The 22,005-nt window shown below is 40.5% G+C and overlaps 1 protein-coding gene across 2 annotated transcripts in view; it reads right to left on the bottom strand.

Annotated features, from left to right (window-relative positions):
• The window catches only part of LOC126248645 (cysteine protease ATG4C), an 81,609-nt gene extending 60,006 nt beyond the window's left edge, over window positions 1-21,603 (bottom strand). The window contains exons 1-2 of one of the 2 annotated variants that reach the window (XM_049949828.1): window positions 21,262-21,399; window positions 12,787-13,004 (exon numbers count right to left, since the gene is read on the bottom strand). Coding sequence is in view for 1 of the 2 variants with exons in the window: in XM_049949827.1 (XP_049805784.1) it covers window positions 21,262-21,430 (169 nt within the window). In the remaining variant the exon portion in view is untranslated. Of the gene's footprint in view, window positions 1-12,786; window positions 13,005-21,261 lie in introns of both variants that reach the window. The other variant, XM_049949827.1, reaches the window with a different exon arrangement.
• Window positions 21,604-22,005: the final 402 nt, after the last annotated feature.

Here is a 22,005-nt window from a genome sequence, read left to right as displayed (position 1 = left end):
TAGTGCAAAACACTCATTAAGCAAAACAATTTATCCCATATAAATTAATACAAAATACGATAATGCATTTAATGTACAAAAAGTACTTAAAGTTTTATCATATTCATGCCATTTATTCAAAAAAATTATATGTACAGTATTATGTACTTTATTATTCATGATAAATAACTAATTGTTTTTTACTAGGAAGCTATCTACAGTCATTTGTTTCTACTGACGCTTTAACTCTTGGCGAAAATGTGACACAGAATTATCATCAAATAAATTTGCAGCGTGTGTAATCACTGCTTTATTGGAGTGATGATTTTCAATGTATGATGCAACCGATTCCCACATTATCATCAAATAAATTTGCAGAGTGTGTAGTCACTGCTTTATTTGAGTGATGATTTTCAATGTATGATTCAACGATGCCCACACTTTCAGCATTTCTCTTATAGTGGCGGAAGATTGCTGCTTTGTTGTTACCGCCTCCTCCTCCTCCTCCTCCTCCTCCTCCTCCTCCTGCTGCTCCTCCCAAGAACTCCTCTCAGCAGCTTCCTGCTGTGAAACACACTGCAACTCCATAAGCTCGCCAGTGACCATTTCTTGGCTGTGATCTTCCACGAGCTCATTGATATCATTGTCATCCACTTTTAGTCCCAAGCTCTTGGCCAAAGACACAATGTCGTTGACTACAGGCTCCAAAGGTACTGACTGAAATGCCTCAGAGTCATATTCGAGAAAGCACTCCAGCCAAATCTTCTTCCAACCAAAAGTGAGAGTTCTCTTGGTAACCCCTGCCCACGCCTTTTCGATCACCTTGACACAGGCGACGATGCTGAAGTGATATTTCCAAAACTTTCTAGGAGTGAGATTGTTAGCCTGAGTCAATGCAAACCAATGCTCGAAGAGTGCATCAGAGTAGCGTTTCTTAAGGTTAGGAATAATTTGCTGGTCCATAGGCTGGATAATGTAGTGGTGGTAGATGACAGACATTAGATCCTAATGAATTGAAATTTCTCAAGGTCTTATAGGCCTGGAGAATGGGCAGGAGCATTGCCCATAACAAGCAAGACATGGAGTGATAGACTCATCTCAAGCAAATATTTTTTCACAGAAAGGCCAAACACGTTAGTGACTCAATCAGAAAAAAGATCACAGGTCACCCACGTCTTGTTGTTGGACCTCCACATCACATTTAGCCTGCCCTTATGGACTTTACACTGCTTGAAGGCTCATGCAGTTTCCGCATGGTAAACCAACATCACTTTAATTTTCAAATCGTCGCTTGCACCGGCACAGAATAGCAGTGCGAGATGGTCTTTCATGGCTTGTGACTGGGCAATGCATTCTCCTCTGCCATTACAAAGGTATGCTTCAGCATCTTTTTCTGGACTAGACCAGTCTTGTCACAATTAAAAACCTGTTGTGGCACATAACCGTCAGAATCTACAACCATCTGGACGTTGCTGATGAAGTTCTCTGCTGCCTTTGTGTCGGAGCTGGTTGCTTCACCGTGCCTCACAACACTGTGGATTCCAGTTCTTCTCTTAAACTTCTTGAACCACCCACAGCTTCCCTTAAAAACTTCTTTGACCACTAATGAGGTAGTGAAGCTGCTTTGTTAGTTGCTCCTATAAAAGGCTATGTGCAGAAACATTTTATTTGTTGCCTTGCTTGCACAGGTACTACCCACACATGAGTAACAGGATTTGTACAAACCAACTGTTGAGGGGCATGCCTTGTGAACACTGCAGCAAAGCAATAAAAAACTTCCATACCAATGGCATTAGAGAGCGCATTACTATGCAACAAATGGTACTCAAGGACATTTTCTCACAAGCTGCTACCTACAATCCACTCAGTGGCTCAGGCATTTCCTGGTAAAAATTCACAGGGTTCCACAGTTTTAATTCTTTCTGATCAATCAATCCATTAGTAACTGACCTTAATGATTTTATCATGACAACACTTCAAAAGTATAGGGTATTTACATACACTAATAAACAGTACTTTGAATTTGTTTATGCCTTAATGATATTCTCTCTAACTGACAAAGAGAAGGTCTCCTACAATTAGTCCTGCATCAAAGCAGTGGATAGGTGAAAGAGCCGCAACTGATATGGTATAGAAAAGTGGCTGTATTGAAGATATCAGAAAATAAAAATTTGAAGTTACAGCTTTGCAAATACACTGCCCAGTCACATTAATGTGACCACCTATCAAGAGCCTTTTACAGCACAGATCACTGCAAGCCACGAAGAGTCAATGAGGTTCTGGAAGGTACTGACTCCAGTACCATGGCTAGCTGCACTAAGTTCCTTGGTTGAGGATCCCTGGTGTGAACAGCCTGATGGATGTGGTCCCACACATTCTCAAATACATTTAAATTCAGGTGGCCATGGGTGTATGGTAAACTCATCCCACTGCTCTTCAAATCACACACGTAAAACGCGAGTTGTGTGACAAGTTGCATTGTCTTGCTGGTAGATGCCATCATGTCAAAGAAAAGGAAACTGTGTGTGGGGAAGGACATAGTCTCCTGGGATAGATGCACACTTGTATACGTTTCCTTTCAGACGTTTCAGATTGTACAAGCCACCGGCCATTTGTTGATGGAGCATAAAACATGATTTATCCCAAAAGGCACCCTGTCATCTCTCAATGGACATCCACTTGCAGTACTGATGTGTAAGTCCCAGTATTCATCGCCGATGAACAGCAGTCAGCATCGGTGCACGAACCACGTGCCTGCTGTGAAGACCCATACACAGCGATGTTTGCTGAACAGTCATTGCTAGTGCCTTGGTCCATCTGGACAGTCAGTTGCTCAACAGTTGCCCATCTATTCACCCATACACATCTCCACAGCCATCATTCACCACTGTCACTAGTGCACCACAGTTGCCTTGGTGCTAGATTTGAATAGCGCCATTTTGCCATGCACGGAATACCTCGTCCACAACATAACAAAGTTTACAAACACAGCTGTTTTGGAAATTCTTCCTCTCTTGCCTGAAAGCCCATGATCATGCCTGTTTGGATATCAGATAAATCACTGCGTTTTTGCATTATAACAACTGCACTATTTTCCACATCCCCTATATACTGTCCACTACTAGTGTTGCCACCTTCCGTCTGGGAGTGATTATTGCGAGTTGATGTTTAACATAGGTGATGTTCACTTTAATGTGAGCAGATTGTGTACAAGGCATCTGAGAAAAGTAATGAGACTGGCAACACTGTGAGCAGTCCGACAATGCTGTGTTGTTCTACTTATGTAGACTAGTGTGTTCATCCTTTCCAGATGCTCAGTCCAAGTTTCAACTCCATACAGGCATCAATTGATGTCTGAGAGCATCATCACTGAAGTTGTGTGTTATAAAGACAGAACAGTGGAATTTAGAGTGACATCGTGTGATATAGTTTTGTGTTAAACTTGGGGACTCTGTGAGCATTATATTTGAAAAGTTGGAACAGGTCTATGGGGAACATTTCTTATCAAGAGCACAAATTTTCCACTGGCAAAAATCATTTTTGAAAGGCCGAGAACATGTTGAAGGTGAACCTTGCTCGGCAAGACCTTCAACTCCAAAAACCAATTTAAAAGTCAAAAGCATACATGGTCTTGTGAGATCAGATCAACCCTTTACTAATAAGGATGATGGGTGATCTGTTAAACACTTTCTCAATACATCAAATTGTGGCTGAAGGTTTGCACACGCAAAAGGTTTGTGCCAAACTGGTGACAATGCCCCATGTCACACTGTGATTTTCATCACGGAATTTTTGACCTGTAAGACATTACTGTTGTTTCACAGCCCATTATTCACCTGATCGGAATCCTTCTGACTTTTTTCTTTTCCTGAAATTGGAAAATATCTTAAAAGAATGTCATTTTGGGACTCTGGAGAACATTCAACAGAATGTGACCAAGACGTTAAAGGCCCTACCAGTTAAAGGATTTCGATGCTGCTACGAAGACTGGGAACAACTACTACACTGGTGTATAGCTGCCAAGGGGGACTACTTTGAAGGAGACAATACTGTTGTCTGAAAAAAATAAAAACTTTGGTAGATAAAAATCAGTCATTTCTTTTCTCTCACACCTTACACATTCTTTGTGGCACTTGCAAGTATTGAAATACCTCATTTACGACATTAAAGTGCCAAAGAAACTGGTATAGGCATGCATATTCAAATAAACACATAAACAGGCAGAATACTGTGGTGTGGTCGGCAATGCCTATATAAGACAACAAGTGTCTGGCGCAGCTGTTGGATCGGTCACTGCTGCTACAATTGCATGTTATCAAGATTTAAGGGAGTTTGAACATGGTGTTACAGTCGGTGCATGAACAATGGGACACAGTATCTCCGAGGTAGTGACAAAATAAGAATTTTCCCATACAACCATTTCACGAGTGTACCATGAATATCAGGAATCCAATAAACCATCAAATCTCTGACATCACTGCAGCCGGAAAAAGATCCTGCTAAAATGGACCAGTGACGACTGAGGAGCGTCGTTCAATGTGACAAAAGTGCAACCCTTCTACAGATTGCTGCAGATTTCAATGCTGTGCCATCAACAGGTGTCAGTGTGCAAACCATTCAATGAAACAACATCAACATGGGCTTTCAGAGCTGAAGGCCCACTCGTGTACCCTCGATGACTGCATGACATGAAGTTTTATGTCTTGCCTGGGCCCGTCAACACTGACATTGGACTGTTTTATGACTGGAAACATGCTGCCTGGTCGGACGAGTCTTGTTTCAAATTGTATCAAGTGGGTGGATGTGTATGGGTATGGAGACAACCTCACGAATCCATGGATCCTACATGTCAGCATGGGACTGTTCAAGCAGGTGGAGGCTCTGTAATGGTGTGGGCACTTGGAGTGATGTGGAATCCCTGATATGCCTAGATATTCTTTCTGATCACCTGCACCCATTTATGTCCATTGTGCATTCCGACAGGCTTGATGACAATGCAACACCCCACACATCCAGAATTGCTACAGAGTGGCTCCAGGAACCTCTTCTGATTTGTGCAATTTTGTCATATGATGACATGTTGGAGACCGTGGCTGTTTTTGAAGACAAATGTTGATGGTGTTAGGACAGCAACCAGCCACAAATTTACTTTGAGTTCCTTTATTTAAAGGAAACCGTTACCAGTTTCGAATCGTTGCAATTCATCATCAGACGGTTTACACGCTTTCTTTCTACATTTGGTGTGTTTTTATAGATTAATTGTCATGAAACGTCTGTTTCGAGTGTTTGTTTCCATAACGTTCATCCAATCGATGTAAATGCATTCACACTGCAAGTGTTCTCACTGTACACTTTAGATTTGTCGCTGAGATCATTCCAACCACGCACCACATGTTTTGGTACATACATGTTGGAATGATACATACATGTACCAAAACATGTGGTGCGTGGTTGGAAAGATCTCAGCGACAAATCTAAAGTGTACAGTGAGAACTATTACGTGTGCAACAACGAGGATGCAGTGTGAATGCATTTACATCGATTGGATGAACGTTATGGAAACAAACACTCGAAACCGACGTTTCACGACAATTAATCTATAAAAACACACCAAATGTAGAAAGAAAGCGTGTAAACCGTCTGACGATGAATCGCAACGATTCGAAACCGGTAACGGTTTCCTTTAAATAAAGGAACTCAAAGTAAATTTGTGGCTGGTTGCTGTCCCAACACCATCAACATTTCTCTTCTGATTTGTAACTCTTCTGCTGACCACCAAACTCCCCAGACATGAACATTATTGAGCATATCTGGGATGTCTTGCAACGTGCTGTTCAGAAGGGATCTCTACCACGTCGGGATTTGTGAACAGCCCTGAAGGATTCATTGTGTCAATTCCCTCCAGCACTACTTCAGACATTAGTCGAGTCCATGCCACATCGTGTTGCGGCACTTCTGTGTGCTTGCAGGGCCCTACATGATATTCGGCAGGTGTACCAGTTTCTTATGCTCTTCAGTGTATATTGGAGACTACATAATTGAAAAATCTGGAATTCCCAAGGAACAACTAGCAAGAAGTGGAAACAAAGCGAATATTTTCTGCAGGTAGCTTCTGTTGCAAGAGCGTCCTCTGGAAACAGAAGATAAATTGTACCTGAGGACTTACTGATGTGCTACCTGGCATTGTGTAGCAGCTTAATGGGTTCTGGGAGCTCAGACGCTGTAACAGATAGCTTGGATAAAACACCACCAGCTGGAAGTGAATTTTCTCACAATTCTGAAAAATGCACAGTTGAGGATCGCCAGGGGATAGTCTGTCTTCAAACATTTGCAGAGAAGAACATCTACATAAATTATATGGGACTGTTATTAAAAATTTCAAGGCAGGCTATCAGTTTACTGTAGGGAATGATAATCACATGACTGTGGGGAAAGGGGGGGGGGGGAGATGGGAGATGAGGAGACGAAGAACACACAGTGGTAGTGATTTCATGTGTAAATAGGTGCTGAGAAAAAAGCAGATCACATGGACACAGATGTGAATGAGTGCAGGCATGGGCAGTGAGCAGCTGTCTGACCTTGAAATGGTAAGACACTGAACTATTCTGTTTAAATTACAAGTGCGATGGACTAGCAAATACTGAAAGACATTATGGTGAATGAGTAGAACTAAGAAAAGGCCAACTGGGTTGTCCTAGCATGCTAGAGAGAAGCACACTACTGTTTAGACAGGTTTCCATTGCTGAGGTTTCATTCATAAATGTGACAAAATAATAATAGTAATTTTCCAACTGGACATGGAATCAATTTAATTCAAACAGAATAAATGTTATTCTGTATTTGCATTTCTATTTTTATTTTTGTGTTCCCTTGATTCTTCAAGCATTTCTGTATGTTTTGTTGCTGCCAATTTCGTCCTATTGATGACCTCACAGTTTCTCACTGATCTGATAAATAAATCACACATCTTCTGGAATAAAATAGTCAGAGTCTATGAACGTCCTGAAAGCTGATACCTCTTGGCTCAGTGTTTTGAATGTAGTGAGGCTGCTGACTAATGTAGAATCTACAAGTCACTAAGAGAGCCAACTTGTTTTAATCAACATATATTTTGATTGACCCTCCATCTTTCTGTCACCAGGCTACAACACTGGGACAATTGCTTATGTTATGATGATGATACACTTTAAACAGAAGACATGATTTGGAACAGTTACTTATCTTACAATAAACTATCTGACAATATGAATATAAAAGACTGTGTTAACTCAACAATTCACCCAATTTACAGCCTGAGTCTAACATTGTTTGAGTTTGTGGTACCATCAAATGTACTGAAATAAAAATTCACATGGATATAACAAATCTAACAACTTTAGCTCCCTTGGGAGGCCAGGCTTTGTCAGTCCCAAGTCTGGATAAAGGGGGAGTGATGGAGTAACACCACGTTAAGAATCTCCTGGTAAAAGTCCTGACCTTGTAAGATTCTCTTGCTAAAGTAATGGAGATGCAACCATCTCGGACATTGGGACCAGCTTCTCACAGAGCGGAAGCAGCAGGCACACTTTGTACAAATCGTGGAGATTGACACATCAAGTGTAATGCTACCTGCAGTCGTCAACTAATGGCTGTACTACTGTAATGTGAAGACTAAAGGAAACCACGTTATTTTTCTCTAGTACATGCAGTTCTCTGTTAAAAATGTTATGACAACTTCCTCTTGGGTACAATAGTTTCCCATTTGGATGTCCAGATGGGGATTACTCACAAGCAGCTATCAAATGAAACAGAATTTTGATTATGGGGGTAACACACAATGTTAGAATGTCAATGCAGAGTGGGGAAACTAGAAAATCTAAAGGCAGAAATGCCAAGAATGAAGACACACGTAAGGAATCAGTGAGATGTGATGGGCTGAAGGGAAATATTTTTGGAGTGGAAATCATGTGATTAGTCACACTGGGACAGATAACGGTACAACAGGAGTAGGAATAATCATTAAGAGCAAAATTAGCAATAGCATAAAGGGTTATCTGCAGCAAACAGAAAGAGAACTGATAGTGAAATTGAATGGATATCCAAGAGACATGGCAATCATATTCATGAACTAAAATATCTCAAAGAAGGTGATAATTTAATCATAATCAAGTGCCAGAATGCAGGCATCAGTAAAAAAAATGAACATAAAAAGCGAGAAAATTGGGTCTTGGCAAGCAAACACAGTAGGAAGGTTGAGTAGCAGAATTCGGTACTACGCACAAGTTAGTAGTTGTGAATATACAAGTTGGTTATACTTAAACTGATGGTGTTCTGAGTGCTGCAGTGTATACATTGTACGATATTGAGATGTTGTACACATGTTCATTAAATGGTGCACTCATTGACTATGCTGAAAAAAATAATAGTTTCACTTTCTGCCACATAGTGAAAATATGGCATTCCAAACAGCCAATATGAGAAATGTTTGTTGTTTTGACTTCAGTGTGCTGTTTGTCAATTGGTGATACTTGATTTCTTTTGTGAAGTGACTGTTGGTGCAAAGTGTTAAGAAGATTGAACTTTTCCATGGCTATTGAGAAATAAGACTGGGCACTGCTGGTAGAGTTGTTTTATCAGAATGGCAGCAATATCAGTGCTGCATAATGGGAATTTCACCAACAGAAACAGTTCCAAAGAGGCCGCACATCAATAAATAGGCTAAAGAATATAATCAACAAATTTGAAGAAACAGTTGAATTAGATGGTGCAGCAAGGAGGAGGTGGCCCATTCCCATGGCAGCTGGTCGAGAAGTTGCTGTAGCTATAGTGACCGTGCAGCACAAGCTTAAAATTCTGCAACCAGTGCTTGAGATGTGTCACAGGAATTCTCTCTCCCCTGGTCAACAGTTAAAAGGATTTTGGGTACATTTTACACTGGCATCCATACAAGATTCAAAAGGTGCAACAAAGAAAGCCCCAAGATAAGCTACAAAGTCGTGACTTTGGCCTTGGCCTTAGTTTTTGAGCACGCACAGAAATGGATGACATGTGACCAGGCATATTCTTTGGACGAACTAGGCCCATTTTACTCTACTCGCTTCCGCGAATGCACAGAACTGCCACATATGGGGTTCTACTTTGCCGCATTGTGCCGGAATATCTACTGCACTCAGCTTATGTGACTGTATGGTTAGGTGGTGTGGTTTCACAAGATCCTTAATTCTCGGTCCTTTTTTCTTCAAGGGCGTCACATGGGCCTGTTTAGTGAACTGTGCCATCTGCAAGTTAGAAGGACCTCCCTGTGCAAAACATGATTCCAGCTTTGCAAGACCACAGCTGTGTCCTCATGACTATTTTCAAGCAAGATGGGGTGACACCACATGCTGCTTGCCAAGTGAAAGATTTGCTTCAACAAACATTTGGTAACAATCAAATTATTTCTAGGCACTTTCAAGATATTTGGTCTTCCTGATCACCCGTCCTAAATACACATGACTTCTGGTTGTGAGGATATCTGAAAGGTTGTGTCTATTACAGATGTTCTGGACTCCTCCTGATCTGAAGGATAGCATACGGCAACATCTCACTCCAATTACACTGGATATACTGCAAGCAACTGTCCACCATGACATTGTTATGGAAGCACCATGTTGCTGACTTGGGAAACCATACTGAACATGTGTCGAAACTTGTGAATATATTCTAATAAACGTGCCACCACCATCACTGTCATGTGTCTGATTTTCCCTCCCCTTCTCCTGCACCCACACCATATTCTGACTGCTTGCGGCACATTTCCACCTGGTGACAGAAGTGGAACAACTGTTTTTCTCAGTAAAATCTGCGAGTGCACCAATTAATGAACACACCTATGATGCTTTGGTGCCTGTGATGTATATAGCCTGTACTGCAACATCTGGAACACGGCCAGTTTAATTATCACTACCTGGTACTTTACAAGTATCACTTGAGGTGGTGGTACACATAAAAGATATCAGATGATCAGAAAAGGTATCGAGAGTTACTACTTCTTATATTTTTTCTTTTTGTGAGAAAACAAATAGTGAAGAATCAAGTTAAAGTCTGCAAGAGTTATCTGGGCACTGACTTGATAGTGAACATAACTTCATACTAGAGAAATACCACTTGGAAGCAAAAAAGTTAAAAAGACTTAACGTTTAACATCCTGTCAACACTGGAGTGATTAGAGATGAGGTACAAGCTTGGATCTGGATAGCATCCAAGGAAATCATGCTGCCTGCTTTTCGAAACAACCATCCTGCCATTTGCCTGCAGCAATTTAGGGAACCTAAATCTGGATGGCTGAAAGATGATCTGAATTATTGTCCTCCCAAATTAAGAGTCCATTGCCTTAACTACATTGTCACCTTGCTCAGTGAAAGAAGTTAAAAACTCAGATGTCCTGGAACAAAATGTAACAAAAGAAATAATGACACTTTGAGGAGTTACACAATGCAGAAAACTAGAGGAATAGTGTTAGAGGAGGAATAGTAAATGCAGCAAAGATAGTATTAGGGTTGAAAAAGGCAGTAAAACAGAAGCCACACATAACATGCAGAATAGAAACACGGTAATACAGATGCTGCATACCACCCAGAAACAATCACTTTGTGGAGCCCATGGAAAAGGCAAATGAGTAATGGAAGCAGCAAAAACAGTGAAGAGATGGAAACAATACTTAGAAAAACTTAATAGTGGTGCAGAACAAATTTGGCTAAGGTGCAAGAAGACGATGTGGAGATTCAGGATTCTGTCCGAAATTCAAAAAGCTTTGCACAAACACTACATATTCCCAAAGAAAGTGAAAGAGGATGGATGTGAAAATTATCACACAATCAGTTTAGTACCACATCCACCAAAAATATTCGTAAGTAGATTTTACTGAAGAATGAATGGTAAAATTGAAAATATGTTAGGAAAGGACCAGCTTGGTTTAAGGACAAGCAGGTGCACCTGGAAAGCTATTTTAGCACTGTGGTTAATTAATTGCCTTTACGAAAAGCAGAATACAGCAGTCGGCACAGACAGAATGATAACATTTTTTCAATGCAATAGGGTCCGCAGCTGCAATGAATTTTTTGAATGATTTCTTGAAGCCTTCAGCTGCCATTCTCTTTATTTCCTGTACGATATCATAGGAGCAATGACGTATATGACATAATCTGTTACTAAAAAATCATCCATAAAATACTTGAAAATTGCGTAAGGCCGAAATTGCACAATCATACAGGAAATAAAGAGAATGTCAGCTGAAAGCTTCAAGAAAGCAGTCAAAGAATGATAACCATTGATGTTTAAGGAAAGTGCACAAATGAAAGTCTTATTTAAGAAGGGACAAGTTCTATTTAAATTTCACAGTTTATGACAGCTGCAGAAGAACCACAAAGGAATGCAGGAAAACCTTTCCATGAAGGAAAGATAGTGTCATTTCTAGACATTGCATTACTTGAGAATTACAAAAACTACGATGATATCACTTTCTGAGGATGGGGGGAGGAGGGAGAGGGGCAAAAATCATTGGAAAAAAAAAATAAAATTGGGAATCCTTTTCAGCAATTTTGAATACCAGTATTGTCATTTGTAAACATTTCGACACAGCATAAAAGTCAATAAAGAAGGGTCAAGTGAACCTGAAAGTTTTTTTTTTGAAGTTGCGCTAATTGTGGCGAATTTAAAGTACGACAGAAAACTAATAACAACACAAGATCAAATAGCAGAGTGGAGAAAATACATTATGAGAAATGATCCATTTGCAATTTAGATATTTATGTCTACGCTCTGCAAAATAGTGTAACATGCCTGTAAAATAACATTTTCTGTGTAACATATTATCTCCACTTTCTCATCCACAGATGTAGCAACAGTAAAATGACATCTTACACATCTAGATGACAGCTGTTATTAGTCAAACATTCCCTTCAGGATCTCCATATGAGGGGCCGATTCCTTTGAAAACTGCTTCCTGAAATTCTCTAAGGAGATTTTTTTTTTTTTTTCAAGATTCTCAAACGTTTTTTTCCAACAACACAAGAAGTATATTTTTAAATGTAAATTGCTGTATAAGACAGGAAGTTGCCATCAGAATGAAAACAAGCTGAAGCAATTGAAGATAATCAGAGGGACATTATAGTATAAATTCAGAAGGCTATGAACTACTGTGCACAACAGCAGTATTCCTTTACATATTCAGCCTTTAATGCGACATATTTTTCCAAATTATGGATGACTTCACAGAACTCTTGGCTCTGGAAGTCTGCATTTTGGATTTTCAGAAATTTGTTACCTAAAAAGTCACATCATCATCCTGTAAATGGCTGACACACAATGGTTTCTTCACATGAGGAACGACAAAATAATCATTGAGTGCTGTGTCAGATTAATAAGAGGATGAAGCACACAATGGAAGAACCGTGGAACACCGTAAGTATGCTTTAGCCCTTTACCGTGTAATTTAGTTTAATGTGAGAGACAGATTTCAGTCAGCAATATCAGTGGTAAAAATAACGTAGTGGACCTCCTTTCCATTCAATATGGCATGAACATAGACATCAGGCTATATTAAAGATCAGTGTTTTACCACAATTTTATTTCACATTCAAATTTATTGGCATCACCAATTCACAACCAAATCATCATCTCCCAACATAAGATAGACTTGAGCTACGCTACAGATCAATCTGTTAAGATTTCAAGGATGGGGTGCTTGTCCACTATCACACACTCATGAAGTGGAACTTATCACAGCTCTCCATCAGCAAATGATGCTGATGACATTGGTTCTTTTCTAAAAGTAACTTAACCACTTACCACAGTATTTTCTTGTATCCCTCACGCTGCCACTGCCTTTCTAATCAACAGTCACCAATGTGTAAAAAGACAGTGGATTTGTGAGGTATCAACAAATGGAGCTACAATTCAACACCATCATCTACAATCATGAGCAGTTCACACTCTTCAGCGATGACACTGTTGCCATAAGAGGTTTATGTTGACTGACACACACATCCTTATTTTCAGTGCTGGAACTGAGAACAGGAATGGGCACTAACTAATCCATAGCTCTTAAATAAGTTCCAAATTTCACCATACAATTTAATGAACAGTAAAAACAGTATAAACAATGAGGCATATTAAGAGCCATGAATCTTTATCTCTGATATCTCCTTAGAAGAGAGTAATTAATATTAATTTGAAGTCTCTTATTTGTAATACATAATATACAAGTACAATTTATATGAATATCTAAGATCTCATGAGCACCTGTCCATTAATCATATGGATAACCTCTGTACAATATGGTGAATCAAATAACATATAACAGCAGGCTATGTTCTTTTTGTTACAATGCATCATCATGAATGGGAGACGCACACTTTAAATAACACACATTTATACACCTAATCCTATAATAAATATGTAGCTCCAAGTTCTGAATTGACAGAAGTGAAGTCAGTAATGTTTTGCATATGGCCACTGTCAACACAGTAATCAAAAAGTACGGTGTGCAGCAGTACTAAGGCAGCCAGTGCTGAATCACATTTCATCTTTTGTGTTGGACTCTACCAGTTTGTGTTAGGATTAGTAATTAATCACTTTCTTGTTGATCACAGGCACTATCTATGGCTTCTCAATAGAGGAGACGGGGATTAATTGAACCCTTAGACACTGCTTTGGCAGCTAACAAGCAAACTGTCCTGTCACCTTCCAACCTAATGTTGACTTCAAGCTACAATACTGATTAGTCTGTCACCACAACCTACACCAAAGAATAATACAGACATATAAAAGTTGATGCGTGCCTTTTTGGAGGTCGCCACAACCACGATGTCAAAGTGGGACATCATCATATTGACCTGGAAACTGTGTCGGACACATTTCTAGGAATATTATTTCACTATTCATAAAAAAGGTAATACTACTTTCTGATATGGTCACATAAACAAGTGATGAGCAGACAAGATAGCTGTACTGCAATCTGGACTATAGTCCTCCCAGTGTGACCATCACTGTGTTACATCACTCAGTGAAACAGGAACCTGGAAAGTTCCTTAGATAATTCATAATGACTTAAGCTGCATGAAATTAACTAAGAGTTACACAATAACTGATTCCAGATTAACATCAATTCAACCCCCCCCCCTCCACTCTCTCTCTCTCTCTCTCTCTCTCTCTCTCTCTCTCTCTACACAAGGTAAGTGACCTTACAGGCAAATGATCCACGTAATAGATGATGGTTCAAATGGCTCTAAACACTATGGGACTTAACATCTGATGTCATCAGTCCCCAGGTAAGAGATAAAAACTACCAATTTGCAGAGGTTTATGACAGCTGTGAAGAGAGTTGCAGGTTTGCACATTGTGTGAAATTTAAATGCATCTGTCATAACATAAATCACTATAACTCTGGATGTAATCCAGATACAGTAATGAAACTTATATTATTGATGAGCTAATGAGTAGAGCTATACATTGATTTGCAACATGGTAGGTTTCTATGAATTTTCACATTCAAGGTTATTGGCCTTAATCTTTGACCATGAATATCTCAAAAGACCCCACTTTTAATTTTTATGAAAGAAAAAAAAAGTATTGGTCCAATATGCTACTATATAAAAAAAAATATATCTAGATGGCTCACCAAATGCATCATGCCCAAAAATTTATTTCATCTGCATCACTACACTGACAAAATGCAGTAAGCAGCTAAGTATCAGAGCTTTTCCGGAACAGCAGACAATAGCAGTCACCATTATTCTGAAAATTTCTTATTGTGAACAGTCAATCAGAGAGGCTTTTACTTTAACCAGTCATTATTAGTCTGTTTCATAGGTGTGGCCTGTTTACTCAAACTGCTGTGTACACGTGCTGTGAAGCAGTATTTATTAGTAGTTCCTAAAAAAAAAAATGGATTTCACTTCAAAATTATCCCACTGCAATCCATTTAAAGAAGAAGAGCACACAAGAGTACATAAGATTTTGAGGAACATTCAGCAATGGATGGTAAATGTATTGCTAAGTGGAAAAATTTGCAGCAAACGTAGAAATCAAGTATCACAAAACCTATCAATCTCTACATGTGCTGCCTCAGCTGTGCTAGGTACTTCCAGATAAGATGTTAAGTGAAGATGAAAGAGCATCACATCTGGATTCTGTAAATATTAACTTCCAGTTTTTAGTTGAATCTCCAGTGAAGAAAAAAGAGGTTTCATTGTGAGAAAAAGCACCCAAAGTAAAAGTTGAAAAAGATTGCCTCAGTATTGAAGCATACTTATGTGCCACAATTGTAAAAAATAAGTGCGTGAAAAAAATGGATAAAGAGAAATCATAGCCCAACTGAAAGATAAGTTTCACAATACAGAATGTATATGTAACAAAATACAAATTTTGACAGTACTTCCAAAGACCTCGGGTATAAGGAAAACCACAAAAGGATTTTCCACTCTGGATTACTTTGTACAAAGAGCAAAACAGTGAGCAGCAGGATGTCATATTCATCTTTAAGATCTGCAGCTCTTGCCTTTCTTTCTGTGTTTGCAGTTAAATTATTGGATACAGGTCTGCCTTTTATGCAAAAACACTTTTCTTTTTAACCAAACATGTTTTGGCATGTCTGTGTCATCCTCAGTGCGTTTTGTTTATCAAAAACGTTATTTTACACTATATGGCTTTGCAGGGCCATCTGTATGGTGTCCTGCACTGATAGCTTGTCATGTTTTGTTGTGAATGATACTCCTTTTGCATTCTGAGGGCACTGCAAACACATACATTAACGTATCTTGTGTGCAGTGCCCTCAGAATGCAAAAGAGGAGGGATCAGTCACAACAAAACATGACAAGCTATCAGTGCAGGACACTATATAGATTGTCCTGCAAAACCATATAATGTAAAACCACGTCTTCAATAAACAAAACCCACTGACGCTGGCACGGGATTATGGAAGTGTCCAATTCCACCCATCTGCTTTGACCCATGAAGTCATCAATATGGCGGAAACTGCTATTCTGAGCGTCTCCAATATGGCGCCTATGATGTCAGTACATACACACGGCAACAAACCCAAAACTACGTATAAGTAAAACAATAACATCTCCCTCCAAAAATACAATCAAACTAACGGGACAGCCACGGGAAATTGGAGGGTTTAGAGAGGGGGCAAGGTAAATATAATAGTAAAAAAACATCACGATCCCAAAACACACAAAATGACAAAAAACAATTACAAAATCTACATGAATCTGACACTTCCCTTGACCTATATAGGTCAACCATAACTACTGATACAAAAAATCCAACATCTAAAAAACACAACTCCTCAAAAAGTCAAAAGCCAAACATCCCTACATAAATTGAAACACATTCAATACACAAAACATTACAACACGAGGAAAACACACACACACACACACACACACACACACACACACAGAGGGCGCCATCAAACACAACAACATCTACAAACACAACCAACTTATGAACTGTGCGCCATAATGTTACACACCAAAACACCCTTACATCATGGCGTCAAAGCAGATGGATGGAATCGGACGCTTCCTTGTCGAAACGTGTTTGAGTAACAAGATGAAACAGTGTTTCGCATAAAAGGCAGACCTATATCCAATACAGGACATACACTCCTGGAAATTGAAATAAGAACACCGTGAATTCATTGTCCCAGGAAGGGGAAACTTTATTGACACATTCCTGGGGTCAGATACATCACATGATCACACTGACAGAACCACAGGCACATAGACACAGGCAACAGAGCATGCACAATGTCGGCACTAGTACAGTGTATATCCACCTTTCGCAGCAATGCAGGCTGCTATTCTCCCATGGAGACGATCGTAGAGATGCTGGATGTAGTCCTGTGGAACGGCTTGCCATGCCATTTTCACCTGGCCCCTCAGTTGGACCAGCGTTCGTGCTGGACGTGCAGACCGCGTGAGACGACGCTTCATCCAGTCCCAAACATGCTCAATGGGGGACAGATCCGGAGATCTTGCTGGCCAGGGTAGTTGACTTACACCTTCTAGAGCACGTTGGGTGGCACGGGATACATGCGGACGTGCATTGTCCTGTTGGAACAGCAAGTTCCCTTGCCGGTCTAGGAATGGTAGAACGATGGGTTCGATGACGGTTTGGATGTACCGTGCACTATTCAGTGTCCCCTCGACGATCACCAGTGGTGTACGGCCAGTGTAGGAGATCGCTCCCCACACCATGATGCCGGGTGTTGGCCCTGTGTGCCTCGGTCGTATGCAGTCCTGATTGTGGCGCTCACCTGCACGGCGCCAAACACGCATACGACCATCATTGGCACCAAGGCAGAAGCGACTCTCATCGCTGAAGACGACACGTCTCCATTCGTCCCTCCATTCACGCCTGTCGCGACACCACTGGAGGCGGGCTGCACGATGTTGGGGCGTGAGCGGAAGACGGCCTAACGGTGTGCGGGACCGTAGCCCAGCTTCATGGAGACGGTTGCGAATGGTCCTCGCCGATACCCCAGGAGCAACAGTGTCCCTAATTTGCTGGGAAGTGGCGGTGCGGTCCCCTACGGCACTGCGTAGGATCCTACGGTCTTGGCGTGCATCCGTGCGTAGCTGCGGTCCGGTCCCAGGTCGACGGGCACGTGCACCTTCCGCCGACCACTGGCGACAACATCGATGTACTGTGAAGACCTCACGCCCCACGTGTTGAGCAATTCGGCGGTACGTCCACCCGGCCTCCCGCATGCCCACTATACGCCCTCGCTCAAAGTCCGTCAACTGCACATACGGTTCACGTCCACGCTGCCGCGGCATGCTACCAGTGTTAAAGACTGCGATGGAGCTCCGTATGCCACGGCAAACTGGCTGACACTGACGGCGGCGGTGCACAAATGCTGCGCAGCTAGCGCCATTCGACGGCCAACACCGCGGTTCCTGGTGTGTCCGCTGTGCCGTGCGTGTGATCATTGCTTGTACAGCCCTCTCGCAGTGTCCGGAGCAAGTATGGTGGGTCTGACACACCGGTGTCAATGTGTTCTTTTTTCCATTTCCAGGAGTGTATATTAGCAAAGCCAAAGCCCAGGTAGGGAGACAGAGGGGGAGGGGGAAGACAGAGGGGGGAGGGGGGAGGGGGGAGGGGGGAGAGAGGGGGGAGGCAGAAGGGGAGTGGGGGGAGGCAGAGGGTGGTGGGAGATGTATTTCAACATGTACATGATTTTTACTGTGATCATAATATGAGCCAAATGATGCCAAGAAGAAATTACTGTGCCTGGGGGGGGGGGGGAGCGGGGGGGAAGCAGAAGCAGCCACAATTGAACATACTTATGGAATTGTATGTGTATTTTAAAGATAAATACCCACATGTAAATATTGTATTCTCAAAATGTTGTTATTTCCTGCAAAGTACTGTTTCTTGCCTGTGCCAACGGGACCCGTGCTATTTGTTTGTGTGTGTCACACCAAAATTTTCAGTTAATGGATGAAGAGTGTAAATAACAAGAACTAATGATATGTGAAGAATACACAGTACTATCACAAAAGCACTGTGTAGCATTTAATTACATGCAATCCTGCACTACCAGCATGTTTATTATGTGCATGTCCCTATTGCCCAAGTTTGTCAAGACTAACCAAATAGACCGAGCGAGGTGGCGCAGTGGTTAGACACTGGACTCGCATTCGGGAGGACGACGGTTCAATCCCGCATCCGGCCATCCTGATTTAGGTTTTCCGTGATTTCCCTAAATCTCTCCAGGCAAATGCCGGGATGGTTCCTTTCAAAAGGCATGGCCGACTTCCTTCCCTAATCTGATGAGACCGATGACCTCGCTGTCTGGTCTCCTTCCCCCAAAACAACCAACCAACTAACCAAATAAGCATTTGAATTGTTTAGTACGAACTGCATTGACAAAAATATGAAGTTCTAGAGACTATAACAAAATCAAAAGATTATTTTGTTGTGGTGTTTGCATTGAGTTTACAACAGCTGCTACCATACTCACGTATCACATAGCAGCAGTCACAGTTCTTTAAAATCACTGAAGAACAAGTCAGAGCAAATCAATATATAGTTGCTTGTGATTTTCTAGAGAATTACTCCATCAATCAGGGTGAAGTGCAAGGATTTCTTAGGAAAAGGGCCACAGGTTACAATTCACCCACTTGTAGCTTGCTACAGAGACATAAATAATAATGAAATATACCACATGTCATATGAGGAAATATTTGGTTCCCTTCAGCATGATAAAGAGTTAGTGTGTGTGTGTGTGTTCTTTCCACAACAATCTCATCAATTTCTTAAAATGTCATTTTCCAACGTGAAAGCACCTTTACTACTTTTCGGATGGATGTGCTGCCAATACAGAAACAAAGAATTTCAAGAATCTGTCCCACCATCAGGAAGATTTCGATTTTTTTTTTTTTAATGATAAAGGACCTTGTGGTGGTGTTGCAGGGGCTGTAAAGATATTAGCCATACTTGTCAGCCTCAAGCAACCTCATCAAAACCACATTTTGACACCATGGTAGTTGTTCCAGTGGTGCATAGAAAATATTCCTTCATGTGTCTTCAAATATACATCAGTTTCCCATCATTAAGACATCGCCAAGCTGCAGAAATGTTTCAAGAATACAACTGCAGGTACTCATAAGCTTCATCATTGTGTAATAATAATTACAGTTATAGTAAAAACAAAAGCATATTCTGCTTGTTTACTGAGAAGGGAAGAGTCACTGATTGCTATGTGGAAAGAAATACTGTTCACCTACATACAAAGATCTGCTGTCTGTATGTATGACAATCATTGGTGTGATTGATGCATGTCTTACAAACTTATGAAGAAACAGATGAAGTATGGGCCAGCTTCATGGATCCTCATGGACCACCTCCATGATTTCTGTTTCCTGCCATAACAGTCAAAATTGTGCTGTCAGATGTGACATTCTCACAATACTTGATCCAGTGACACCAACTGGAAGGGCATTCATTCACTGTCACTCTCCCACAGATTTGGTGAACATCAACCATTTATAGATATATGAAGGTATGTTCAGTCTTTGCAACTAAACGAAAGGCAGTTTGTTTTTTGCCATTAACCATTTAATTGGAGACTTGTGAAACGAGATGTAACCACTTTTTATCGCCCTTTCATTGACGCTACGCTGTTCATAATGCTACTATAATTTAAACCATACTTTTGGGTAACATTAATTATGAACTGTATTTTTAAAATTTGTGTTTCATGTTTATGTGCTATCATCTGCATTTTGATTGGGCATTGATACCTAGAAAATAAATTTTTGGGCATGGTGCATTTGGTGTGCCACTTCGATTTTACCACGTTTATTGTAGCACATTTGAGCAATATTTATGATATTCAAGGTCAAATGTAAAGGTCAATGGCCTTGAATGTGACAAATTCTTAGAATCCCGCCATGTTGCATATCAATGTAAAGCATTACTCATTAGCTTTTCAATTATACAAGTTCCACTGCTGTATCTCAATTGGAACCCGGGTTCAAGACATTTATGTTGAGGCATACGCATGCAAATTTCACGTAAGTTCCAAACTTTCCACACCTGCAACTTTCTTCACAATTTCTATACATCTCAACAAACTAGTAGTTTTCCATCTCTTATCCTAGATGATTGGACGCACCAAATTTGAAAGAAATCCAAGATTGTCACGTTGAAAACGTTACTTTTTTGCGTTGAAGCGACACTGTATTACCCATATGCAACCACACGACACATACAAAAAAAGAACAGAAAACTGCAATGCAATCAACACCATACATAATTTTAGCTCCCAAACATCTAATAACGCCCGAAGGAATTGAAATACATATCTAAGAATTAATTATGAGACTAGTACGGACCGGACAATGGTGGAGGAAGAACTACATTATGCCATTGTTGCAGGAACCGTCCCGGTAATCATCTCATCGGAACACTCAAATCTAAACCAGTCTAGCCAGACAGAGATGTCGACATCGCTCTTCACGAATAACAGTATCGAGTTTTAACCATTGGTCACAAGCAAGCCACAGTAAGCAATAGCTGTATTACTTCGTCAGTTCTGTGGTAGAAGCAACTTCACGAAAACATAGGGAAGAATCACCTAACTGAACGAATGTCTGTTAGTCTATCCTCATTCTGTCATTAACGTTTCCTCCTCAGCTTATCGGCATGTATCAATGGTTAAAAAGTTAACAATTCGTTTCTACAATACATCTTCCAAAAACTCGTTTATGGAAGCACAGACGTAAATAAATGTAACTGCATCTTACCATATTTCATGTTGTACCACATAGCAAGCAACTTTGTTTTAACTTTGCCTTCACCTTCTGCCAGCTCATTGTCTTCCTCGGCACCTCTGGCCTGCGGAAATGTAATCCGTCCATCCTCCCTAATACCAGACAATAAACGTTTACTTCTCGTGAAATAATCTGTATTCATAATTACAATAAATTACAACGGCATCAAAAATAGGAACAGTAACTCCATTATGTATCTGAATTGAGAATTTCTCTTTTTTGTGAAATTCAACAGCAGCATATTGACACAATATTGACCACTGCCTTCAATGACATTTCCAGCCTACCACAACACGCCCTTCCTACATAAACAAAACTAATGGGATTTGCAAAGAACTTCATTTGGCAAAGACGTTGAATTCCAAGAAGCGCCTCTTTTACAAACATAAACGATGTTATTGATTGGAAGGCGCACGCATTCACGGCCGACTGTGACGCGTCTCTCGCCTCAGTAAAATAAAAGAATCAGCCAAGGGTAGAGTAGTCATAATTCCATCTTTGGGGCTGAATAATAAAATTTTATGAAGTTTGGAGCAAAATAAAATGCAATTCTTGACATATAGTGCATATAAAAAGTATTTGCACACCAGACATTTTTTATCTCATAGCTTCCTTAGGAAACAAATCATTTGCTAATAAGAAAATACACTGCTAATAACAAATGTAGAAGAATTTATTTACTATGTGAAACAGAATAATAATCAAAATCAAGCATTC

Source organism: Schistocerca nitens, chromosome 3 (genome assembly GCF_023898315.1).
Source record: "Schistocerca nitens isolate TAMUIC-IGC-003100 chromosome 3, iqSchNite1.1, whole genome shotgun sequence".
Lineage (NCBI taxonomy): Eukaryota > Metazoa > Arthropoda > Insecta > Orthoptera > Acrididae > Schistocerca > Schistocerca nitens.
This window is presented reverse-complemented; position numbering and strand designations above follow the sequence as displayed.